The sequence below is a fragment of the Hyla sarda genome, chromosome 3 (assembly GCF_029499605.1).
Source record: "Hyla sarda isolate aHylSar1 chromosome 3, aHylSar1.hap1, whole genome shotgun sequence".
Lineage (NCBI taxonomy): Eukaryota > Metazoa > Chordata > Amphibia > Anura > Hylidae > Hyla > Hyla sarda.
Window position 1 is genome coordinate 23,444,166 of NC_079191.1, and position 19,182 is coordinate 23,463,347.

Consider the following 19,182-nt stretch of genomic DNA (forward strand, 5'->3'; position numbering starts at 1 on the left):
ACTTCCAGCATGCTGCTTTCTTCCTCATGGCAGCATTTCCCAACCAGGGTGCCTCCAGCTGTTGCAAAATTACAACTCCTAGAATGCTGCTTTCTTCTCCATGGCAGCATTTCCCAACCAGGGTGCCTCCAGCTGTTGCAAAATTACAACTCCTAGAATGCTGCTTTCTTCTCCATGGCAGCATTTCCCAACCAGTGTGCCTCCAGCTGTTGCAAAGCTACAACTCCCAGCATGCTGCTTTCTTCTCCATGGCAGCATTTCCCAACCAGTGTGCCTCCAGCTTTTGCAAAACTACAACTCCCAGCATGCCCGGACAGCCGAAGGCTGTCCGGGCATGCAGGGAGTTGTAGTTTTGCAACAGCTGTAGGCACCCTGGTTGGGAAACACTTCTCCATGGGTTGAAAGATTTTTTGCAAAGCTTCCATTCTATCTTGAGGTCAGACATTTTTTCCAAAAAGTTAAAACAGAATGGCCCTGATTTACTATTGTAAACCCGACATCGGGTTGTGCGCCAGAAATTCTATCAGCACCAGAATTTGCGCCAGAATTGAAAAAAAATAATAATAATAAATAATAAAAATAATAATAATAATAAATAATAAAAAAAATAATCAGAACAACTCTCCATTTTACTGAGAGAAACCGAAAAGGGGCGTGGTTACCAAAAAGGGGCGTGTCCCAGACATTTTCACAAAAACCCAACATACTTACTAAGGTTTCCACAGAAACCCTACAGATCAGAGCATGTGTAAAAAAAAAATTAATAAAAAATAAAATAAAAAATTTGGGGAAAAAGTGCAAAATGTAGGGAAACCTTAGTAAATATTGATGAAAAAAATTGTAGAGAATTCAAACCCACAAAGAAAACTACACAACACTCTTATATATATTTTTTCCTCCCATGATGCATCGGTAATAAGGATCCCAGCCGGGTATGAGACTGGATAGATGTAGCGGATACTCTGCGTAATGTCGTTTAGCGATGTCTTCCCTGTCAGACTTGGCAGCGGCGGATGAAAATGTTTTTCATAAGGAAAGAAAAAAAATAATGTAATTTGTTTTCTAGACGTTTGGCTTTTGGATGCGCTTCCCCGGGCGCTGAGAACATTAGATTGTAAGCTCTGCGGTGACGGGGAGCGCTGTGAATACGTGGACTCTGAAAGGAAAACATAGATTACTTCTCCGATCCAAAATGTTGGCATTTGAACCCTTCGCAAGCCCCTTATCCCCTCCTTGCAGATCCCAACCTTTTTGTTTGTTTTAGTGATAACGTCATGGATAGGTTCCTAGTGAACAGAGTGTTGATGACTTTTATGATTACTCTGATGCATCTACAGCTCCTATGTCGATCTATGTGTCGCCATGGTTACAGATTACGTACAAACCCTGTGTAGTCAGATCCTGCACTCATGAGATTCTCCACCAACCATTTGATCCTTTTTGTACTGTTTTTAGGTTATCAAGAAGAGAAGTCTGCCCCGGGGTAATGCTTGTCAGGTGATGGGCTGCCCCGGGGTAATGCTTGTCAGGTGATGGGCTGCCCCGGGGTAATGCTTGTCAGGTGATTGCCTGCCCCGGGGTAATGCTTGTCAGGTGATGGCCTGCCCCGGGGTAATGCTTGTCAGGTGATGGCCTGCCCCGGGGTAATGCTTGTCAGGTGATGCCCTGCCCCGGGGTAATGCTTGTCAGGTGATGGCCTGCCCCGGGGTAATGCTTGTCAGGTGATGCCCTGCCCCGGGGTAATGCTTGTCAGGTGATGGTCTGCCCCGGGGTAATGCTTGTCAGGTGATGGTCTGCCCCGGGGTAATGCTTGTCAGGTGATGCCCTGCCCCGGGGTAATGCTTGTCAGGTGATGGCCTGCCCCGAGGTAATGCTTGTCAGGTGATGCCCTGCCCCGGGGTAATGCTTGTCAGGAGATGGTCTGCCCCGGGGTAATGCTTGTCAGGAGATGGCCTGCCCCGGGGTAATGCTTGTCAGGTGATGGCCTGCCCCGGGGTAATGCTTGTCAGGTGATGCCCTGCCCCGGGGTAATGCTTGTCAGGTGATGGCCTGCCCCGGGGTAATGCTTGTCAGGTGATGGCCTGCCCCGGGGTAATGCTTGTCAGGTGATGGTCTGCCCCGGGGTAATGCTTGTCAGGTGATGGTCTGCCCCGGGGTAATGCTTGTCAGGTGATGGCCTGCCCCGGGGTAATGCTTGTCAGGAGATGGTCTGCCCCGGGGTAATGCTTGTCAGGTGATGCCCTGCCCCGGGGTAATGCTTGTCAGGTGATGGCCTGCCCCGGGGTAATGCTTGTCAGGTGATGGTCTGCCCCGGGGTAATGCTTGTCAGGTGATGCCCTGCCCCGGGTAATGCTTGTCAGGTGATGGCCTGCCCCGGGGTAATGCTTGTCAGGTGATGGCCTGCCCCGGGGTAATGCTTGTCAGGTGATGGTCTGCCCCGGGGTAATGCTTGTCAGGTGATGGCCTGCCCCGGGGTAATGCTTGTCAGGTGATGCCCTGCCCCGGGGTAATGCTTGTCAGGTGATGGCCTGCCCCGGGGTAATGCTTGTCAGGTGATGGCCTGCTCCGGGGTAATGCTTGTCAGGTGATGGCCTGCCCCGGGGTAATGCTTGTCAGGTGATGACCTGCCCCGGGGTAATGCTTGTCAGGTGATGCCCTGCCCCGGGGTAATGCTTGTCAGGTGATGGCCTGCCCCGGGGTAATGCTTGTCAGGTGATGGCCTGCCCCGGGGTAATGCTTGTCAGGTGATGGCCTGCCCCGGGGTAATGCTTGTCAGGTGATGCCCTGCCCCGGGGTAATGCTTGTCAGGTGATGGCCTGCCCCGGGGTAATGCTTGTCAGGAGATGGCCTGCCTCCGGGTAATGCTTGTCAGGAGATGGCCTGCCCCGGGGTAATGCTTGTCAGGTGATGGCCTGCCCCGGGGTAATGCTTGTCAGGTGATGGTCTGCCCCGGGGTAATGCTTGTCAGGTGATGCCCTGCCCCGGGGTAATGCTTGTCAGGTGATGGCCTGCCCCGGGGTAATGCTTGTCAGGAGATGGCCTGCCCCGGGGTAATGCTTGTCAGGTGATGGCCTGCCCCGGGGTAATGCTTGTCAGGTGATGGCCTGCCCCGGGGTAATGCTTGTCAGGTGATGGCCTGCCCCGGGGTAATGCTTGTCAGGTGATGGCCTGCCCCGGGGTAATGCTTGTCAGGTGATGCCCTGCCCCGGGGTAATGCTTATCAGGTCATGGTCTGCCCCGGGGTAATGCTTGTCAGGTGATGGTCTGCCCCGGGGTAATGCTTGTCAGGTGATGGCCTGCCCCGGGGTAATGCTTGTCAGGTGATGGTCTGCCCCGGGGTAATACTTGTCAGGTGATGTCCTGCCCCGGGGTAATGCTTGTCAGGTGATGCCCTGCCCCGGGTAATGCTTGTCAGGTGATGGCCTGCCCCGGGGTAATGCTTGTCAGGTGATGGCCTGCCCCGGGGTAATGCTTGTCAGGTGATGGCCTGCCCCGGGTAATGCTTGTCAGGAGATGGTCTGCCCCGGGGTAATGCTTGTCAGGTGATGGTCTGCCCCGGGGTAATGCTTGTCAGGTGATGGTCTGCCCCGGGGTAATGCTTGTCAGGTGATGGCCTGCCCCGGGGTAATGCTTGTCAGGTGATGGCCTGCCCCGGGGTAATGCTTGTCAGGTGATGGCCTGCCCCCGGGTAATGCTTGTCAGGTGATGGCCTGCCCCGGGGTAATGCTTGTCAGGTGATGGCCTGCCCCGGGGTAATGCTTGTCAGATGATGCCCTGCCCCCGGGTAATGCTTGTCAGGTGATGGCCTGCCCCGGGGTAATGCTTGTCAGGTGATGGTCTGCCCCGGGGTAATGCTTGTCAGATGATGCCCTGCCCCGGGGTAATGCTTGTCAGGTGATGGTCTGCCCCGGGGTAATGCTTGTCAGGTGATGGTCTGCCCCGGGGTAATGCTTGTCAGGTGATGGCCTGCCCCGGGGTAATGCTTGTCAGGTGATGGTCTGCCCCGGGGTAATGCTTGTCAGGTGATGCCCTGCCCCGGGGTAATGCTTGTCAGGTGATGGCCTGCCCCGGGGTAATGCTTGTCAGGTGATGGCCTGCCCCGGGGTAATGCTTGTCAGGTGATGGCCTGCCCCGGGGTAATGCTTGTCAGGTGATGGCCTGCCCCGGGTAATGCTTGTCAGGTGATGGCCTGCCCCGGGGTAATGCTTGTCAGGTGATGCCCTGCCCCGGGGTAATGCTTGTCAGGTGATGGCCTGCCCCCGGGTAATGCTTGTCAGGTGATGGCCTGCCCCGGGGTAATGCTTGTCAGGTGATGCCCTGCCCCGGGGTAATGCTTGTCAGGTGATGGCCTGCCCCGGGGTAATGCTTGTCAGATGATGGCCTGCCCCGGGGTAATGCTTGTCAGGTGATGGCCTGCCCCGGGGTAATGCTTGTCAGGTGATGCCCTGCCCCCGGGTAATGCTTGTCAGGTGATGGCCTGCCCCGGGGTAATGCTTGTCAGGTGATGGTCTGCCCCGGGGTAATGCTTGTCAGATGATGCCCTGCCCCGGGGTAATGCTTGTCAGGTGATGGTCTGCCCCGGGGTAATGCTTGTCAGGTGATGGTCTGCCCCGGGGTAATGCTTGTCAGGTGATGGCCTGCCCCGGGGTAATGCTTGTCAGGTGATGGTCTGCCCCGGGGTAATGCTTGTCAGGTGATGGCCTGCCCCGGGGTAATGCTTGTCAGGTGATGGCCTGCCCCGGGGTAATGCTTGTCAGGTGATGGCCTGCCCCGGGGTAATGCTTGTCAGATGATGGTCTGCCCCGGGGTAATGCTTGTCAGGTGATGGTCTGCCCCGGGGTAATGCTTGTCAGGTGATGGCCTGCCCCGGGGTAATGCTTGTCAGGTGATGCCCTGCCCCGGGGTAATGCTTGTCAGGTGATGGTCTGCCCCGGGGTAATGCTTGTCAGGTGATGGCCTGCCCCGGGGTAATGCTTGTCAGGTGATGCCCTGCCCCGGGGTAATGCTTGTCAGGTGATGGCCTCCGATCCAAAATGTTGGCATATGAACCCTTCGCAAGCCCCTTATCCCCTCCTTGCAGATCCCAACCTTTTTGTTTGTTTTAGTGATAACGTCATGGATAGGTTCCTAGTGAACAGAGTGTTGATGACTTTTATGATTACTTTGATGCATCTACAGCTCCTATGTCGATCTATGTGTCGCCATGGTTACAGATTACGTACAGACTCTGCGTAGTCCGATCCTGCACTCATGAGATTCTCCACCAACCATTTGATCCTTTTTGTACTGTTTTTAGGTGATCAAGAAGAGAAGTCTGCCCCGGGGTAATGCTTGTCAGGTGATGGTCTGCCCCGGGGTAATGCTTGTCAGGTGATGGGCTGCCCCGGGGCAATGCTTGTCAGGTGATGGTCTGCCCCGGGGTAATGCTTGTCAGGTGATGGCCTGCCCCGGGGTAATGCTTGTCAGGTGATGGCCTGCCCCGGGGTAATGCTTGTCAGGTGATGGCCTGCCCCGGGGTAATGCTTGTCAGATGATGCCCTGCCCCGGGGTAATGCTTGTCAGGTGATGGCCTGCCCCGGGGTAATGCTTGTCAGGTGATGCCCTGCCCCGGGGTAATGCTTGTCAGGTGATGGCCTGCCCCGGGGTAATGCTTGTCAGATGATGCCCTGCCCCGGGGTAATGCTTGTCAGGTGATGGTCTGCCCCGGGGTAATGCTTGTCAGGTGATGGCCTGCCCCGGGTAATGCTTGTCAGGTGATGGCCTGCCCCGGGTAATGCTTGTCAGGTGATGGTCTGCCCCGGGGTAATGCTTGTCAGGTGATGGTCTGCCCCGGGGTAATGCTTGTCAGGTGATGGCCTGCCCCGGGTAATGCTTGTCAGGTGATGGTCTGCCCCGGGGTAATGCTTGTCAGGTGATGGCCTGCCCCGGGGTAATGCTTGTCAGGTGATGGCCTGCCCCGGGGTAATGCTTGTCAGGTGATGGCCTGCCCCGGGGTAATGCTTGTCAGGTGATGGCCTGCCCCGGGGTAATGCTTGTCAGGTGATGGTCTGCCCCGGGGTAATGCTTGTCAGGTGATGGCCTGCCCCGGGGTAATGCTTGTCAGGTGATGCCCTGCCCCGGGGTAATGCTTGTCAGGAGATGGCCTGCCCCGGGGTAATGCTTGTCAGGTGATGGCCTGCTCCGGGGTAATGCTTGTCAGGTGATGGTCTGCCCCGGGGTAATGCTTGTCAGGTGATGGCCTGCCCCGGGGTAATGCTTGTCAGATGATGCCCTGCCCCGGGGTAATGCTTGTCAGATGATGCCCTGCCCCGGGGTAATGCTTGTCAGGTGATGGCCTGCTTCGGGGTAATGCTTGTCAGATGATGCCCTGCCCCGGGGTAATGCTTGTCAGATGATGCCCTGCCCCGGGGTAATGCTTGTCAGGTGATGCCCTGCCCCGGGGTAATGCTTGTCAGGTGATGGCCTGCTTCGGGGTAATGCTTGTCAGATGATGCCCTGCCCCGGGGCAATGCTTGTCAGATGATGCCCTGCCCCGGGGTAATGCTTGTCAGGTGATGGGCTACATAGGCCGCAGCGTTGTTCTTATACACAAGCATACGGCTCCTTTGTAAGCAGTTCTGGATATTGCAGACACAATGACATTTCTCAGTTACACTATGAGGAGAGTGGGGGTTGTCTCCATGTAGTCATCTTCTCTGGGACACACCCGGCCGGCCCTGCCGCATTCTGCATATCAATGCTCTCCCCGCCACGGGCAGCAGTCAGTGACAAATGGGAGCACTTACATTATCTGCTGGGAGCGCGCACTCACTAATAGGTTCATACAAGATGAGAGTGCTGGGAATCGAATATTTACTGATCTCCATGAAGGGTGATGAATCAGTGTCGGGGCATGCTGGGAGTTGTAGTATTGCGTTGGGTAGAGGGGGTCTCTAGGGTGGGGCACATATGTCTATTATGTAGAATGGAGAGGTATATACCTCCGCTACACTTAAAGGGGATCTGCTCTGACTATAAAAGTAATATCTACATAGCAGTGTCTGTGTTCATGACTGTAAGGTTGTCGTAAAACAAAGTACCGTATTTTTCGCCATATAAGACGCTCCGGTACATAAGACGCACCTAATTTTAAAGGGTGAAAATGTAGAAAAAAAAGATTCTGAACCAAATACAAGGTAAAGTATAGGACAGTGATCTTCAACCTGCGGACCTCCAGATGTTGCAAAACTACAATTCCCAGCATGCCCGGACAGCCGTTGGCTGTCCGGGCATGCCAGGAGTTGTAGTTTTGCAACATCTGGAGGCCCGCAGGTTGAAGACCACTGGTATAGGAGCTAATATTCATGTGTCCCCGCCGCTCCGGACCCGTCACCGCTGCCCTACATGTCGCCCTCCATCGCTATCACCGTGTCCCCGTCACTTCGGAACGTCTCTGCTGCCCGGTATCCTCGCTCTCCGTCGTCCGCCATCACGTCACTACACACGCTGCTCCTATTAGATGACGGGACGGCGTGTGTGATGACGACGAAGGACAGCGCCGGCCATACAGGGGATCCCGGCACGGAGCAGACACCGAGGAGGCAGGTAAGTTTCCTCCCGGTGTCCTGTAAACTGTTCGGGACGCCGCAATTTCACCGCAGCGGTCCCGAACAGCCCGACTGAGCAGCCGGGTTAGTGTCACTTTCGCTTAAGACGCGGCGGTCAGCTTTGATCGCCGATCGGTGATGCGGCCGTTGATGGCCGCAGGGACCATCGCGGTATTTGCCGTATAAGACACACCAAATGCGTCTTATACGGCGAAAAATACGGTAGATTAGTTTGTCCTTTCGGCCGAGAATAGAATAACCCAGTGTACAGTAAACCCTCCTGTCATGGCTGACCTCAGCGTTCATGTCTTTATTATCAGGAACTTTTTCTAGTGCACAATAAGACTTTTTAACTATATAACACACATGCCCCCGATTCTCTTCTATATTTGTTTCATTTCTTCATTATCTTTATCTTTAAAATGACTTTTTTTGGGATTTTAGTAGCTGATAATGTGAGCGATAATCTGCAGATATCTCTGTGCCCCCATCTCTTTACAGTAAGTTCATGTTGGTGCCCGTTGAGCCATGACCCGAGCCTACGCTAGGAGCAGTAAATGAAGTGTATTGTCTGACATCATTCATGTATGTGTCTTCTGTTTGCATTGACAGATCGAAGATGACAAGCCAACCCTCCAAGTGAGTCCTATCCAGCCAATGCCAACTCAGGATCCTTCCCTCAGGGCACCCGACCCTGCCGCCCTGACAATAGAACCATCTCCGCTGGATAAGAACAAAGGCTTCTTTGCCGATGAGTCAGAACCTCTCCTGAGATGTGACTCCACGTCTAGTGGTTCTTCTGCTCTCAGTAGGACGGGCTCCTTTATAACCAAAGGTAACTAAACCGGGGTCACTCTGGTGCCAGCACAAGTCGGTGCATCGGAGCCTGTATCTTCCTCGATAGGCACCACAACGAACAAAGATATAGCAGCTCACGACCTCGTAGCCGCGCTCGGATCCTATGCCCGGCAGGACATTCCAATGCGAAACAAACAAACGATGATCCAGCACTTGCCAAACGAAAACAGCTTTATCGAAGATCACTGGACACAGGTAAAACCAACCATATCAACAGACGCGTTTCGAGCGCATGCGCTCGAAACGCGTCTGATGATATGGTTGGTTTTACCTGTGTCCAGTCATCTTCAATAAAGCTGTTTTCGTTTGGCAAGTGCTGGATCATCGTTTGTTTGTTTCACCTTAGCCAAATGGCCTGTGGCGTCTATGGGGTGTGGGTGCTGATCAACTTCTGGGCTCCGTAGGTGCTACCTATCTTGAGGGAAGGGGTTAGTGATTTGGAATAAGTTGAGGTCCATCACATCCTGGCCATGCTTCCCTTAACATCGGGACAAACGGCGGTCATCAGATCCCACCAAGATCATTCCACTACTCCAACAGCCCAAAAATGGTATTAAAGGGGTACTTCACTGGCCAGCGTTCAGAAGTAAATGTTCCAAACGCTGTTGTCACGCTGCGGGGGTCAGCCACGCCACCTCGTAATGTGACGGCCACGCCCCCTGAATGCAAGTCAATGGGAGGGGGCGTGACGGCTGGCCAGTGGAGTACCCCTTTAACCATAATATGCATTACCAATCTCACTCCTGTGTATTGGTCATTTCTACTTTAGGATCATGAAACTTGACAACTAATTCTATTCAAGACAGTTTGCGTTGGTCTGGAATTAGTTTGGAAAGCCATTTTTTTAAAGATTTATTTATTTTAATATTTAAGGCGGCACAGGGCAAGAGATATTATGTATTAACTTCTACCTTATGTCCATATTTTTATCACCTATATTGCAGACTGTTAACTGTTTACCAGTCCACCCACCATTTTGCCTTCTTCTTTTCCCCTGCTGCTTAGAGGCAGAAGGGACTCCTGATGCACTATAAGGTCTCACGTCAACAGATAATTGCTTCCATTCCCAAGATAACCCAAGAGAGGGAGAGTAACTTACAGAATCCCAAGAGGAATAACAGGAAGTGCTGAGAGGAGCAAGAGAAATAATAGGAAGTGCTGGGAGGAGAGCAGGAGGAGCAAGAGAAAGAACAGGAAGTGCTGGGAGGAGAGCAAGAAGAATAACAGGAAGTGCTGGGAGGAGAGCAGGAGGAGCAAGAGAAAGAACAGGAAGTGCTGGGAGGAGAGCAAGAAGAATAACAGGAAGTGCTGGGAGGAGAGCAGGAGGAGCAAGAGGAAGAAAAGGAAGTGCTGGGAGGAGAGCAGGAGGAGCAAGAGAAAGAACAGGAAGTGCTGGGAGGAGAGCAAGAAGAATAACAGGAAGTGCTGGGAGGAGAGCAGGAGGAGCGAGATGAACAGGAAGTGCTGGGAGGAGAGCAGGAGGAATAACAGGAAGTGCTGGGAGGAGAGCAGGAGGAGCAAGAGGAAGAAAAGGAAGTGCTGGGAGGAGAGCAGGAGAAGCAAGAGGAATAACAGGATGTGCTGGGAGGAGAGCAGGAGGAGTAAGAGGAAGAACAGGAGATGCTGGGAGGAGAGCAGGAGGAGTAAGAGGAAGAACAGGAGATGCTGTGAGGAGAGCAGGAGGAGTAAGAGGAAGAACAGGAGATGCTGTGAGGAGAGCAGGAGGAGTAAGGAAGAACAGGAAGTGCTGGGAGGAGAGCAGGAGGAGCAAGAGGAATAACAGGAGGTGCTGGGAGGAGAGCAGGAGGAGCAAGAGGAAGAACAGCAGAATCTGAAGGAGGGGGCAGGTAAAGTGGTGGAAGAGAACAGTTAAAACCAAGGTTCAGGGGAGTGGCGGGGGCTAGGGGATCTAGGAGGACAGTGGATTGGGAAGAAGTGTTATTCCTCTAAATCTGGGGCATTTGTTTTTGTTGAAGTCTACTGAAGAAACAATTAAGTGAGTGTGCTCAGCTGTGTCCGCTCTCATATCTTTGTCATTCCCAATCAATGAAGAATCTATTCCTCCCCTACCGGGGGCACCTGTTTTTCTGATGATGGTTCCTCACTGATGACAACATGTTTGGACTAGTGTATGGCTACACCTTCATTTTTAGTTGCCAGAAGACTTTAAGAATAGTTTTTTAGTTTTTTGTTGTTTTTTTTGTACATATATTTGTGTGCCCCAAAAGTTGATCAAAGGAATTTTTTTATCTGTTACACTTTAATACAGAATTTACAATGTTTTACATTGAGGTATCTTATTCTTTTATTCTACAGAAAAAAAGGACACGGTACTCCGCCAGGTTCGCTTAGACCCCTGTGACCTTCAGCCGATCTTCGATGACATGCTACCCATCCTCAGTCCCGAAGAGATCCAGGTCATTGATAAAATACCACAAGCCGAAGACAAACTCGACCGTCTCTTCGAAATAGCTGGCGTCAAGAGCCAGGAGGCCAGCCAAAAACTCCTCGACTCGGTCTACAGCCACCTCCCTGACCTGCTGTAGCCTCGGTAATGTCTACAAATCAAAAAAACTGCTTGCCTTGAATGACAGAATGAGCGGGTACCTTGCTTCTCCGGGCCAGTCGTAACGAAACGCCATCTCCACATATCGCATTCACCTGACCGCGGCATCGACCGGGATGCTGCGCGTGCTGCAAACGTATGTTAGATTTGCAGCTTTGTACATATCATGTCCCATTCTCAGTTGAAGGGGATTCACATTCACCTCGTTTTGCATAGCCGTTCTAATTCCGTTCCACATGCCGTGGAGGTGCTCACCGGAGTCTCGAAGGCATTCCCCCGCGCAAAGTACACAGTATGCCGGGAACCATGTTGCATAATGCAGGCTACTCTTGGCACCACTTGTATCTTCTGGTTTACTGTATATCGTTGACCTGTGGGCGGGTTGATCATAATAAAGGGGCTGGAGATTAATAACTTGCCCTTTCGAGCTGCTGATGAGACTTAAAATGCATGGTACTTACCTATATCACAGCCGGTACTTACCTATATCACATCCGGTACAAGAGTATGGTCTTTAGGATTCCTCGTGGGAGGGACATCAGCTCAGCATAGGACTGTCCAGGTTCTGAAATGATGTCACCACATCTTCACCCCGCCCATGAGGGACTTGACTCTTCTTGTTAGACCCCACTTTAATGATATCAGGAGGTTTTTTTTTGTTTTTATTAAAGCTTAAAAGATTCATTTCTCATGAAAGACGGAAGTCACATTTTGAGTTCTTCGGTTTGTGAAAAAAAAAAAATTATATATTTTGTCACATTTAGTCATCTGGACTAGTTTTTCTCAGGATGAGAGAGTACCTACCATTTGTTTAAAAATGATTTTTCTTTTTTTGTGTTTTTTTTTCTTTTTTTGCATGACCAGATAACCCAACACCCACACAGTGGCAGGATCCATTTTGTGGGCTAAACCAATGCTTACTATTATGGCGCAAGTTATGACTAATGCAATGGATGTTGGCCCCCAAAATGACCATCTTGTCTCTATTTAGCTGACATGCACTTTAAAGGGGTACTCCGCTGCTAGACATCTGATCTGATCGTGGGGGTCCCGTTGCTGCCCCCCCCCCCACGCCCCCTCCATTCTTGTCTATGGGAGGGGGCGTGTCGCAGACACGCCCACTCCCATAGACAAGAATGGAGGGGGCGAGGCGTGACGTTCTTAGGGGCGTTGACCCTTTAATATCATGAAGATATCGTGCAGAGGTTTGTTGCCCAGTCAATATAGTTTTAGGCAACTCTCCGAACAATCCATCTTTGACTAAAAAAAATTTAATTTGTCTTATTTGTTATAAATACGTGACCCCTTTTTCCCCTTTTCTATGCGGTGTAAAAGCTAAATATTTTTTCATCTGGAAACCATCAACAAGCAGGAAATTTTCTGTGGACAGATCTTACTATGTCTTTATCTTCATACTAATCATGGCTTGCGTCCCATTCACCCTTATGGAGGACACTATTTTGCACTTAAAGGGGTATTCCAGTAAAAAACTTTATATATATATATATATATATATATATATAATCAACTGGCTCCAGAAAGTTAAACAGATTTGTTAATTACTTCTATAAAAAAAAATCTTATCCCTTCCAATAATTATCAGCTGCTGAAGTTGAGTTGTTCTTTTCTGTCTGCCAACAGTGCTCTCTGCTGACATCTCTGCTTGTCTCGGGAACTGCACAAAGTAGAAGAGGTTTGCTATGGGGATTTTCTTCTACTCTGGACAGTTCCCAAGACACATGTCATCAGAGAGCACTTAGACAGAAAAGAACAACTCAACTTCAGCAGCTCATAAGTACTGTTAGGATTAAGTTTTTTTTATAGAAGTAATTTACAAATCTGTTTAACTTTCTGGAGCCAGATAATATATTAAATAAAAAAGTTTTTTCCTGGATAACCCCTTTAAAGTAGTAATAGAGCCACATTAATAAGAATAGTGTCTGCAGCCGTTTTATTGACCGTTTCCACTCAAAAATAATTGTACAAAATTGTATTATGTGCACAGCTGACAAAAATTTCGGCCATATTTTTCCTATATTTTTTTACATGGAATGTTAAAAAAAATTTTTTTTTTTTTTTTTTAAGTACAGAAGAAAGGCAAAAAGGGGTCACAGGTATTTTTCCAACTGGAAACCATCAACAAGCAGGAAAGTTTCTGTTGACGGATCTTACTATGGCTTTATTTTCATACTAATCATGGTTCATCCCATTAACGCTTATGGTGCCGTTAATGGGTTAATCATCTTCACAACCCAACTTCATCAGGACACAATTTTGCACTTAAAGTAGAAAAAGAGCCACGTTAATAAGAAAAGGGTCTGTCTACAAAGGATAGGGGATAAGATGGCTGCTGGGGACCCCTGCGTAAGGGGGGTAAGTTGTTTTCCGGCAGAGTACTCCTTTAATGTCCAATCAGCTTTAAAGTGGTACGCCACTGGCCAGCCTTCTAGCTGAGTTCGGAACATTTAGTTTTGAATGCTGTGCACGTGCTGCAGGGATCAGCTCCGCCCCCTGTGCCATCAGGCCACGCCCCCAATACAAGTCTGTAGGAGGAGGCTAAATGGCTGCCACGCCCCCTTCCTTAGACTTGCATTGAGGGTGCGTGGTCTGACGTAGCACAGCGTGCGCACAGCGTTTGGAACATTTGTTCCGAACGCACCCGGAAGGCTGGCCAGTGGAGTACCCCTTTAATGCCCAACTGCAGTAGGAAACTGTTTTGCACTTAAAGGGGTTATCCAGGAAAAAACTTTTTATATATATATCAACTGGTTCCAGAAAGTTAAACAGATTTGTAAATTACTTCTATTAAAAAAATCTTAATCCTTTCAGTACTTATGAGCTTCTGAAGTTAAGGTTGTTCTTTTCTGTCTAAGGGCTCTCTGATGACACGTGTCTCGGGAACCGCCCAGTTTAGAAGAGGTTTGCTATGGGGATTTGTTTCTACACTGGGCGGTTCCCGAGACACGTGTCATCAGAGAGCGCTTAGACAGAAAACAACAACCTTAACTTCAGAAGCTCATAAGTACTGAAAGGATTAAGATTTTTTAATAGAAGTAATTTACAAATCTGTTTAACTTTCTGGAGCCAGTTGATATATATTTAAAAAAAAAAGTTTTTTTTTTCCTGGATAACCCCTTTAAAGGAGTACTGCAGCCATAGAACACGTATCCCCTATCTGTATGTTGACAGACACGCCCCCTCCATTCAGCTCTATGGGAGAGGCAGGAATACACGAACGCTACATCTCCTCCTCTGCCATAGAGATACATGGAAGGGGCATCATGCTGCGGCCGACACGCCTCCTGCACGGGGAGAGCCGAGGCAGAGTCGGGACCCCCTACAAAAGATAGCGGGGGGTCCTAGCAGTTGGACCCCCGCGATCAGGATAAGTGATCTATGCCTGCAGATCTCCTTTAAAGTAGAAATAGAGCCACAATAATAGGAATTGTGTCTGGCTACAGCAGCATGTCGAAAATAATTGTACACATCTGACAAAAATATCCGGCATATTTGTTATATATTTTTACACTGTGAAGTAAAGATTAAAAAAAAAAAACGAGAAAAAGCTCCATAAGGGTTAATGCAGTGTTTCCCCAAACAGAGTGCCTCCAGCTGTTGCAAAACTAACACTCCCAGCATGCCCGGACAGCCATAGGCTGTCCGGGCATGCTGGGAGTGTTAGTATTGCAACAGCTGGAGGCACTCTATTTGGGGAAACACTGCATTAACCCTTATGGAGCTGTTAATACTTTACAGCAGGACACTATTTTGCACTTAAAAGTACAAATAGCGCCACATTTATAAGAATTTCGTCTATCTGACTGTTTCCAGACAAAAGTCATTTAAAGGAGTACTCTAGTGCCGACTATTCCTCCTCCGTTGTGCCCAGGCTGAAAAAAAAAAAATTTTAATAAATAAACTTTCACTCACCTTTCTGCGTTCCTACAGCTTGATTGGTCCTCCGGTCCCGTCTTCTGCCTTCTTCCTGTGCACGGATTGTTACGCAGCCCTCAGCCTATCCCCGGTTGAGGCGGGACCTCGCTGAGCGCCGTGTGACGATCCGTGCACAGGTAGAAGGCAAAAGACGGGAGTGGAGGACCGATCAGCTGTAGGAACGCAGAAAGGTGAGTGAAAGTTTATTTTATTTTTTATTTTTTTTATTTACGGTATTTTATTTATTTTATTTTCAGCCCGGCCACAACTGAGGAGGAATAGTGGACACTAAAGTATTCTTTATATATATATATATATATATATATATATATATATATATCTATATATATATATATATTATAATATGTGTGTGTTTATTAAGATTAAATATTAACAATATTATCTTTATGAAGAGAATATTGTTAATATTTTATAAAAGCTAAATCATCAGGGATTGTTCACAATGCTGACTCCCTAGATTGTGTTGTCCTTTTAAACAATCCTTTCAAAGTGGATGTTGATCCTGACAGTTATCTCAACCACTGACGCTTCATCGGGTTACATCACTTCATTGCACTTATCAACCATCTGAGGTCTCTGTGTATTTCATATTACGTTACGTTCATATCACGTTAACCTGTTTATCATTTTCCTGTAATAACATTTTATTTTTTTAAACCTGAAATTGACTGGACCCTGAGGAATGTTTGTGTCTAAAATGGAGAAACACGTTGAGTACTCCACAGGCAATTGCTAGTTCTTGCAGAAAGTTGTGTTGCCCCGCCATTATTCTCATCTTAGCCTTTATAAGTTTTTACATTATTTTGACATTTTTTCTTTCTTTTTTTTTCTTTTCTGTATGTTCTCCAAAAATGTCTGACAAGAATGAGATATTTGCCTTCAACAGAACTAATTTATTACTTCAGGGATTGTTCACAATGCTGACCCCCCCTAGATTGCATTGTCCTTTCACAATTCTTTAAAAGTGGATGTTGATCCCGACAGTTATCTCAACCACTGATGCTTCATCGGGTTGCATGTTTTCATTGCACTTATCAACCATGTGCGGTCTCTGTATGTTTCATATTATATTACGTTTCTTAAAGGGAAATTCCATGTTCAATTTAAATTATTAAACTCTGTTCATCCTTTTTCCCGTAATATCCTTTTTCAACCTGAAATTGACCAGGCTGAGACCCTGAGGAACATATGTGTTTAAAAAAACTGAGAAACCCGTTGAGTGCTCAACAGGCAATTTCAAGTTCTTGCAGCAAGTTGTGTTGCCTTCATTCTCATTCCTATCTCCACCTCCATTAAATTTTAAATTATTTTATTTTTTTTTATTTTTTTTTATTTTATTTTTTATTAATATTCTCCAAAAATGTCTGACAAGAATGAGATATTTGTCTTCGACAGAACTAATTCATTACTTCAGGGATTGTTCACAATGCTGACCCGCTAGATTGCGTTGCCCTAAAAACAATCCCTTAAAAGTGGATGTTGATCCCGACGGTTATCTCAAACGCTTCATCAGGGGGTTACATCTCCTCATTGCACTTAACGATCTGAAGTCTCTGTGTATTTCATATTATGTTACGTTCCTTTTAAAGGAAAATTTCATGTCTAATTTAAATGATCATAATATATTAAAATCTGTTCACCATTTTCCTGTATTTTTTATTTATTTTTAACCTGAAATTGACCGGACTCAGACCCTGAGGACACGTAGGTGTTCACAAAAACTGAGAAACACGTTGAGTTCATAGCAGGCAATTTCAAGCTCTTGCAGGACGTTGTGTTGCCACGCCATTATTCTCATCCCTATGTTTTTTGGGTGCTTCTTTTTTTATTTTTTTTATTTTTTTTTCGTATGTTCTCTAAAAACGTCTGACAAGAATGAGATTTGCCTTCGATAGAACTAATTTATGACTAGATGTTTGTTACTGGACGATGCTTCTGTACGTTCACCTCATAAGGATGAGATCTTTCCATGTACTTATCTAACCTTACTAGTAAGCAATCAGATATGTTAAGCATTAAGCAAGTGCGTTTTTTTTTTTTCTTGTTTTCTAAGAAAAAATATATAAAAAAAACAACTATTTATATTTCAAAAGCTGTTTTGTGTTTTTATTCTGTCGGCGGTGACGGACACCAGAGACGCGTGTGACGGCCTGACTCATGCCTGGGCCGTGTGTTTGTGTTATGTCTGGATGGATGGCGGTACTATATTTTTAGTACATGCAGTTTTTGCTATGTGAAGAGCGTACAGAGGAAATTACAGCCTATCCAACAAGCTCAATGCGGGGTTGTGTAAGGTATATTGCTCATTTACAAATGTTTTTTTCATTTTTTTCCCTCTCTATAACCCAGTGTTTTCCAACCAGGGTGCCTCCAGCTGTTGCAGAACTACAACTCCCAGCATGCCCGGACAGCCAAAGGCTGTCCGGGCACACTGGGGGTTGTAGTTTTGCAACAGCTGGAGGCAACCTGGTTGGAAAACAATGCTTTATCCCCTTAAAGACTTAGCTGCAGCAGTATACAGCTATAGCTGGAGGGGATGGGGATAACTACTAGGATACTGATCCCATAGAGATAGCAGAAACAGTATACAGATAGAGCTGGAGGTGATGGGTATAACTACTTTATATCCTGATCCCATAGAGATTGCAGCAGTATACAGATATAGCTATAGGGGATGGGTATAACTACTAGTATCCTAATCCCATAGAGATAGCAGAAACAGTATACAGATAGAGCTGGAGGTGATGGGTATAACTACTTTATATCCTGATCCCATAGAGATTGCAGCAGTATACAGATATAGCTGGAGGGGATGGGTATAACTACTGGTATCCTAATCCCATAGAGATAGCAGAAACAGTATACAGCTAGAGCTGGAGGTGATGGGTATAACTACTTTATATCCTGATCCCATAGAGATTGCAGCAGTATACAGATATAGCTGGAGGGGATGGGTATAACTACTGGTATCCTAATCCCATAGAGATAGCAGAAACAGTATACAGATAGAGCTGGAGGTGATGGGTATAATTACTTTATATCCTGATCCCATAGAGATTGCAGCAGTATACAGATATAGCTGGAGGGGATGGGTATAACTACTGGTATCCTAATCCCATAGAGATAGCAGAAACAGTATACAGCTAGAGCTGGAGGTGATGGGTATAACTACTTTATATCCTGATCCCATAGAGATTGCAGCAGTATACAGATATAGCTGGAGGGGATGGGTATAACTACTGGTATCCTAATCCCATAGAGATAGCAGAAACAGTATACAGATAGAGCTGGAGGTGATGGGTATAACTACTTTATATCCTGATCCCATAGAGATTGCAGCAGTATACAGATATAGCTGGAGGGGATGGGTATAACTACTGGTATCCTAATCCCATAGAGATAGCAGAAACAGTATACAGATAGAGCTGGAGGTGATGGGTATAACTACTTTATATCCTGATCCCATAGAGATTGCAGCAGTATACAGATATAGCTGGAGGGGATGGGTATAACTACTAGTATCCTAATCCCATAGAGATAGCAGAAACAGTATACAGATAGAGCTGGAGGTGATGGGTATAACTACTTTATATCCTGATCCCGTAGAGATAACAGCAGCAGTATGCAGATATAGCTGGAGGGGATGGGTATAACTACTAGTATCCTAATCCCATAGAGATAGCAGAAACAGTATACAGATAGAGCTGGAGGTGATGAGTATAACTACTTTATATCCTGATCCCGTAGAGATAACAGCAGCAGTATGCAGATATAGCTGGAGAGGAGGTGTATAACTACTATATATCCTGATCCTATAGAGATAGCAGCAGCAGTATACAGATAGAGCTGGGAGGGGAGGGGTGTGGGAGTTAGCAGGAGGGATTTGATAGGTGATGATGTCATCCTGTAGTTCACAGTAAGTCAGCTGACCAAGGACTGACCACTTTCTCTGACACCTTTATACACTGATTTTCTGTGGGTCAGGCCGGTGATCACCCAGTTACAGTAATGAAACACATAAATGCAGTGCTGTGCTGGAATGAAACAAATGCCACTGTAGGAATAGTGATGGTGAGTGTGCATGAAATGGGCAAAAAATAAAACTGTAGTGTTTCCTTAACTTCATTCCATTGTCAGGTGTTTCACACTGTGGACCATTGTTTTCAACCAATGTGCCTCCAGCTGTTGTAAAACTACAATTCCCAGCATGCCCGGACA

General features: G+C 47.5%; 1 protein-coding gene across 8 annotated transcripts in view; it reads left to right on the plus strand.

The window, feature by feature from the left end:
• The window catches only part of TNFRSF21 (TNF receptor superfamily member 21), a 145,251-nt gene extending 133,177 nt beyond the window's left edge, over nt 1-12,074 (plus strand). For all 8 annotated transcript variants that reach the window (XM_056563868.1, XM_056563870.1, XM_056563869.1 and 5 more), the window contains exons 5-6: nt 8,199-8,421; nt 10,761-12,074. In XM_056563868.1, the coding sequence (XP_056419843.1) occupies nt 8,199-8,421; nt 10,761-10,990 (453 nt within the window). In that variant the 3' untranslated portion in view covers nt 10,991-12,074. The remainder of the gene's footprint in view (nt 1-8,198; nt 8,422-10,760) is intronic.
• Nucleotides 12,075-19,182: the final 7,108 nt, after the last annotated feature.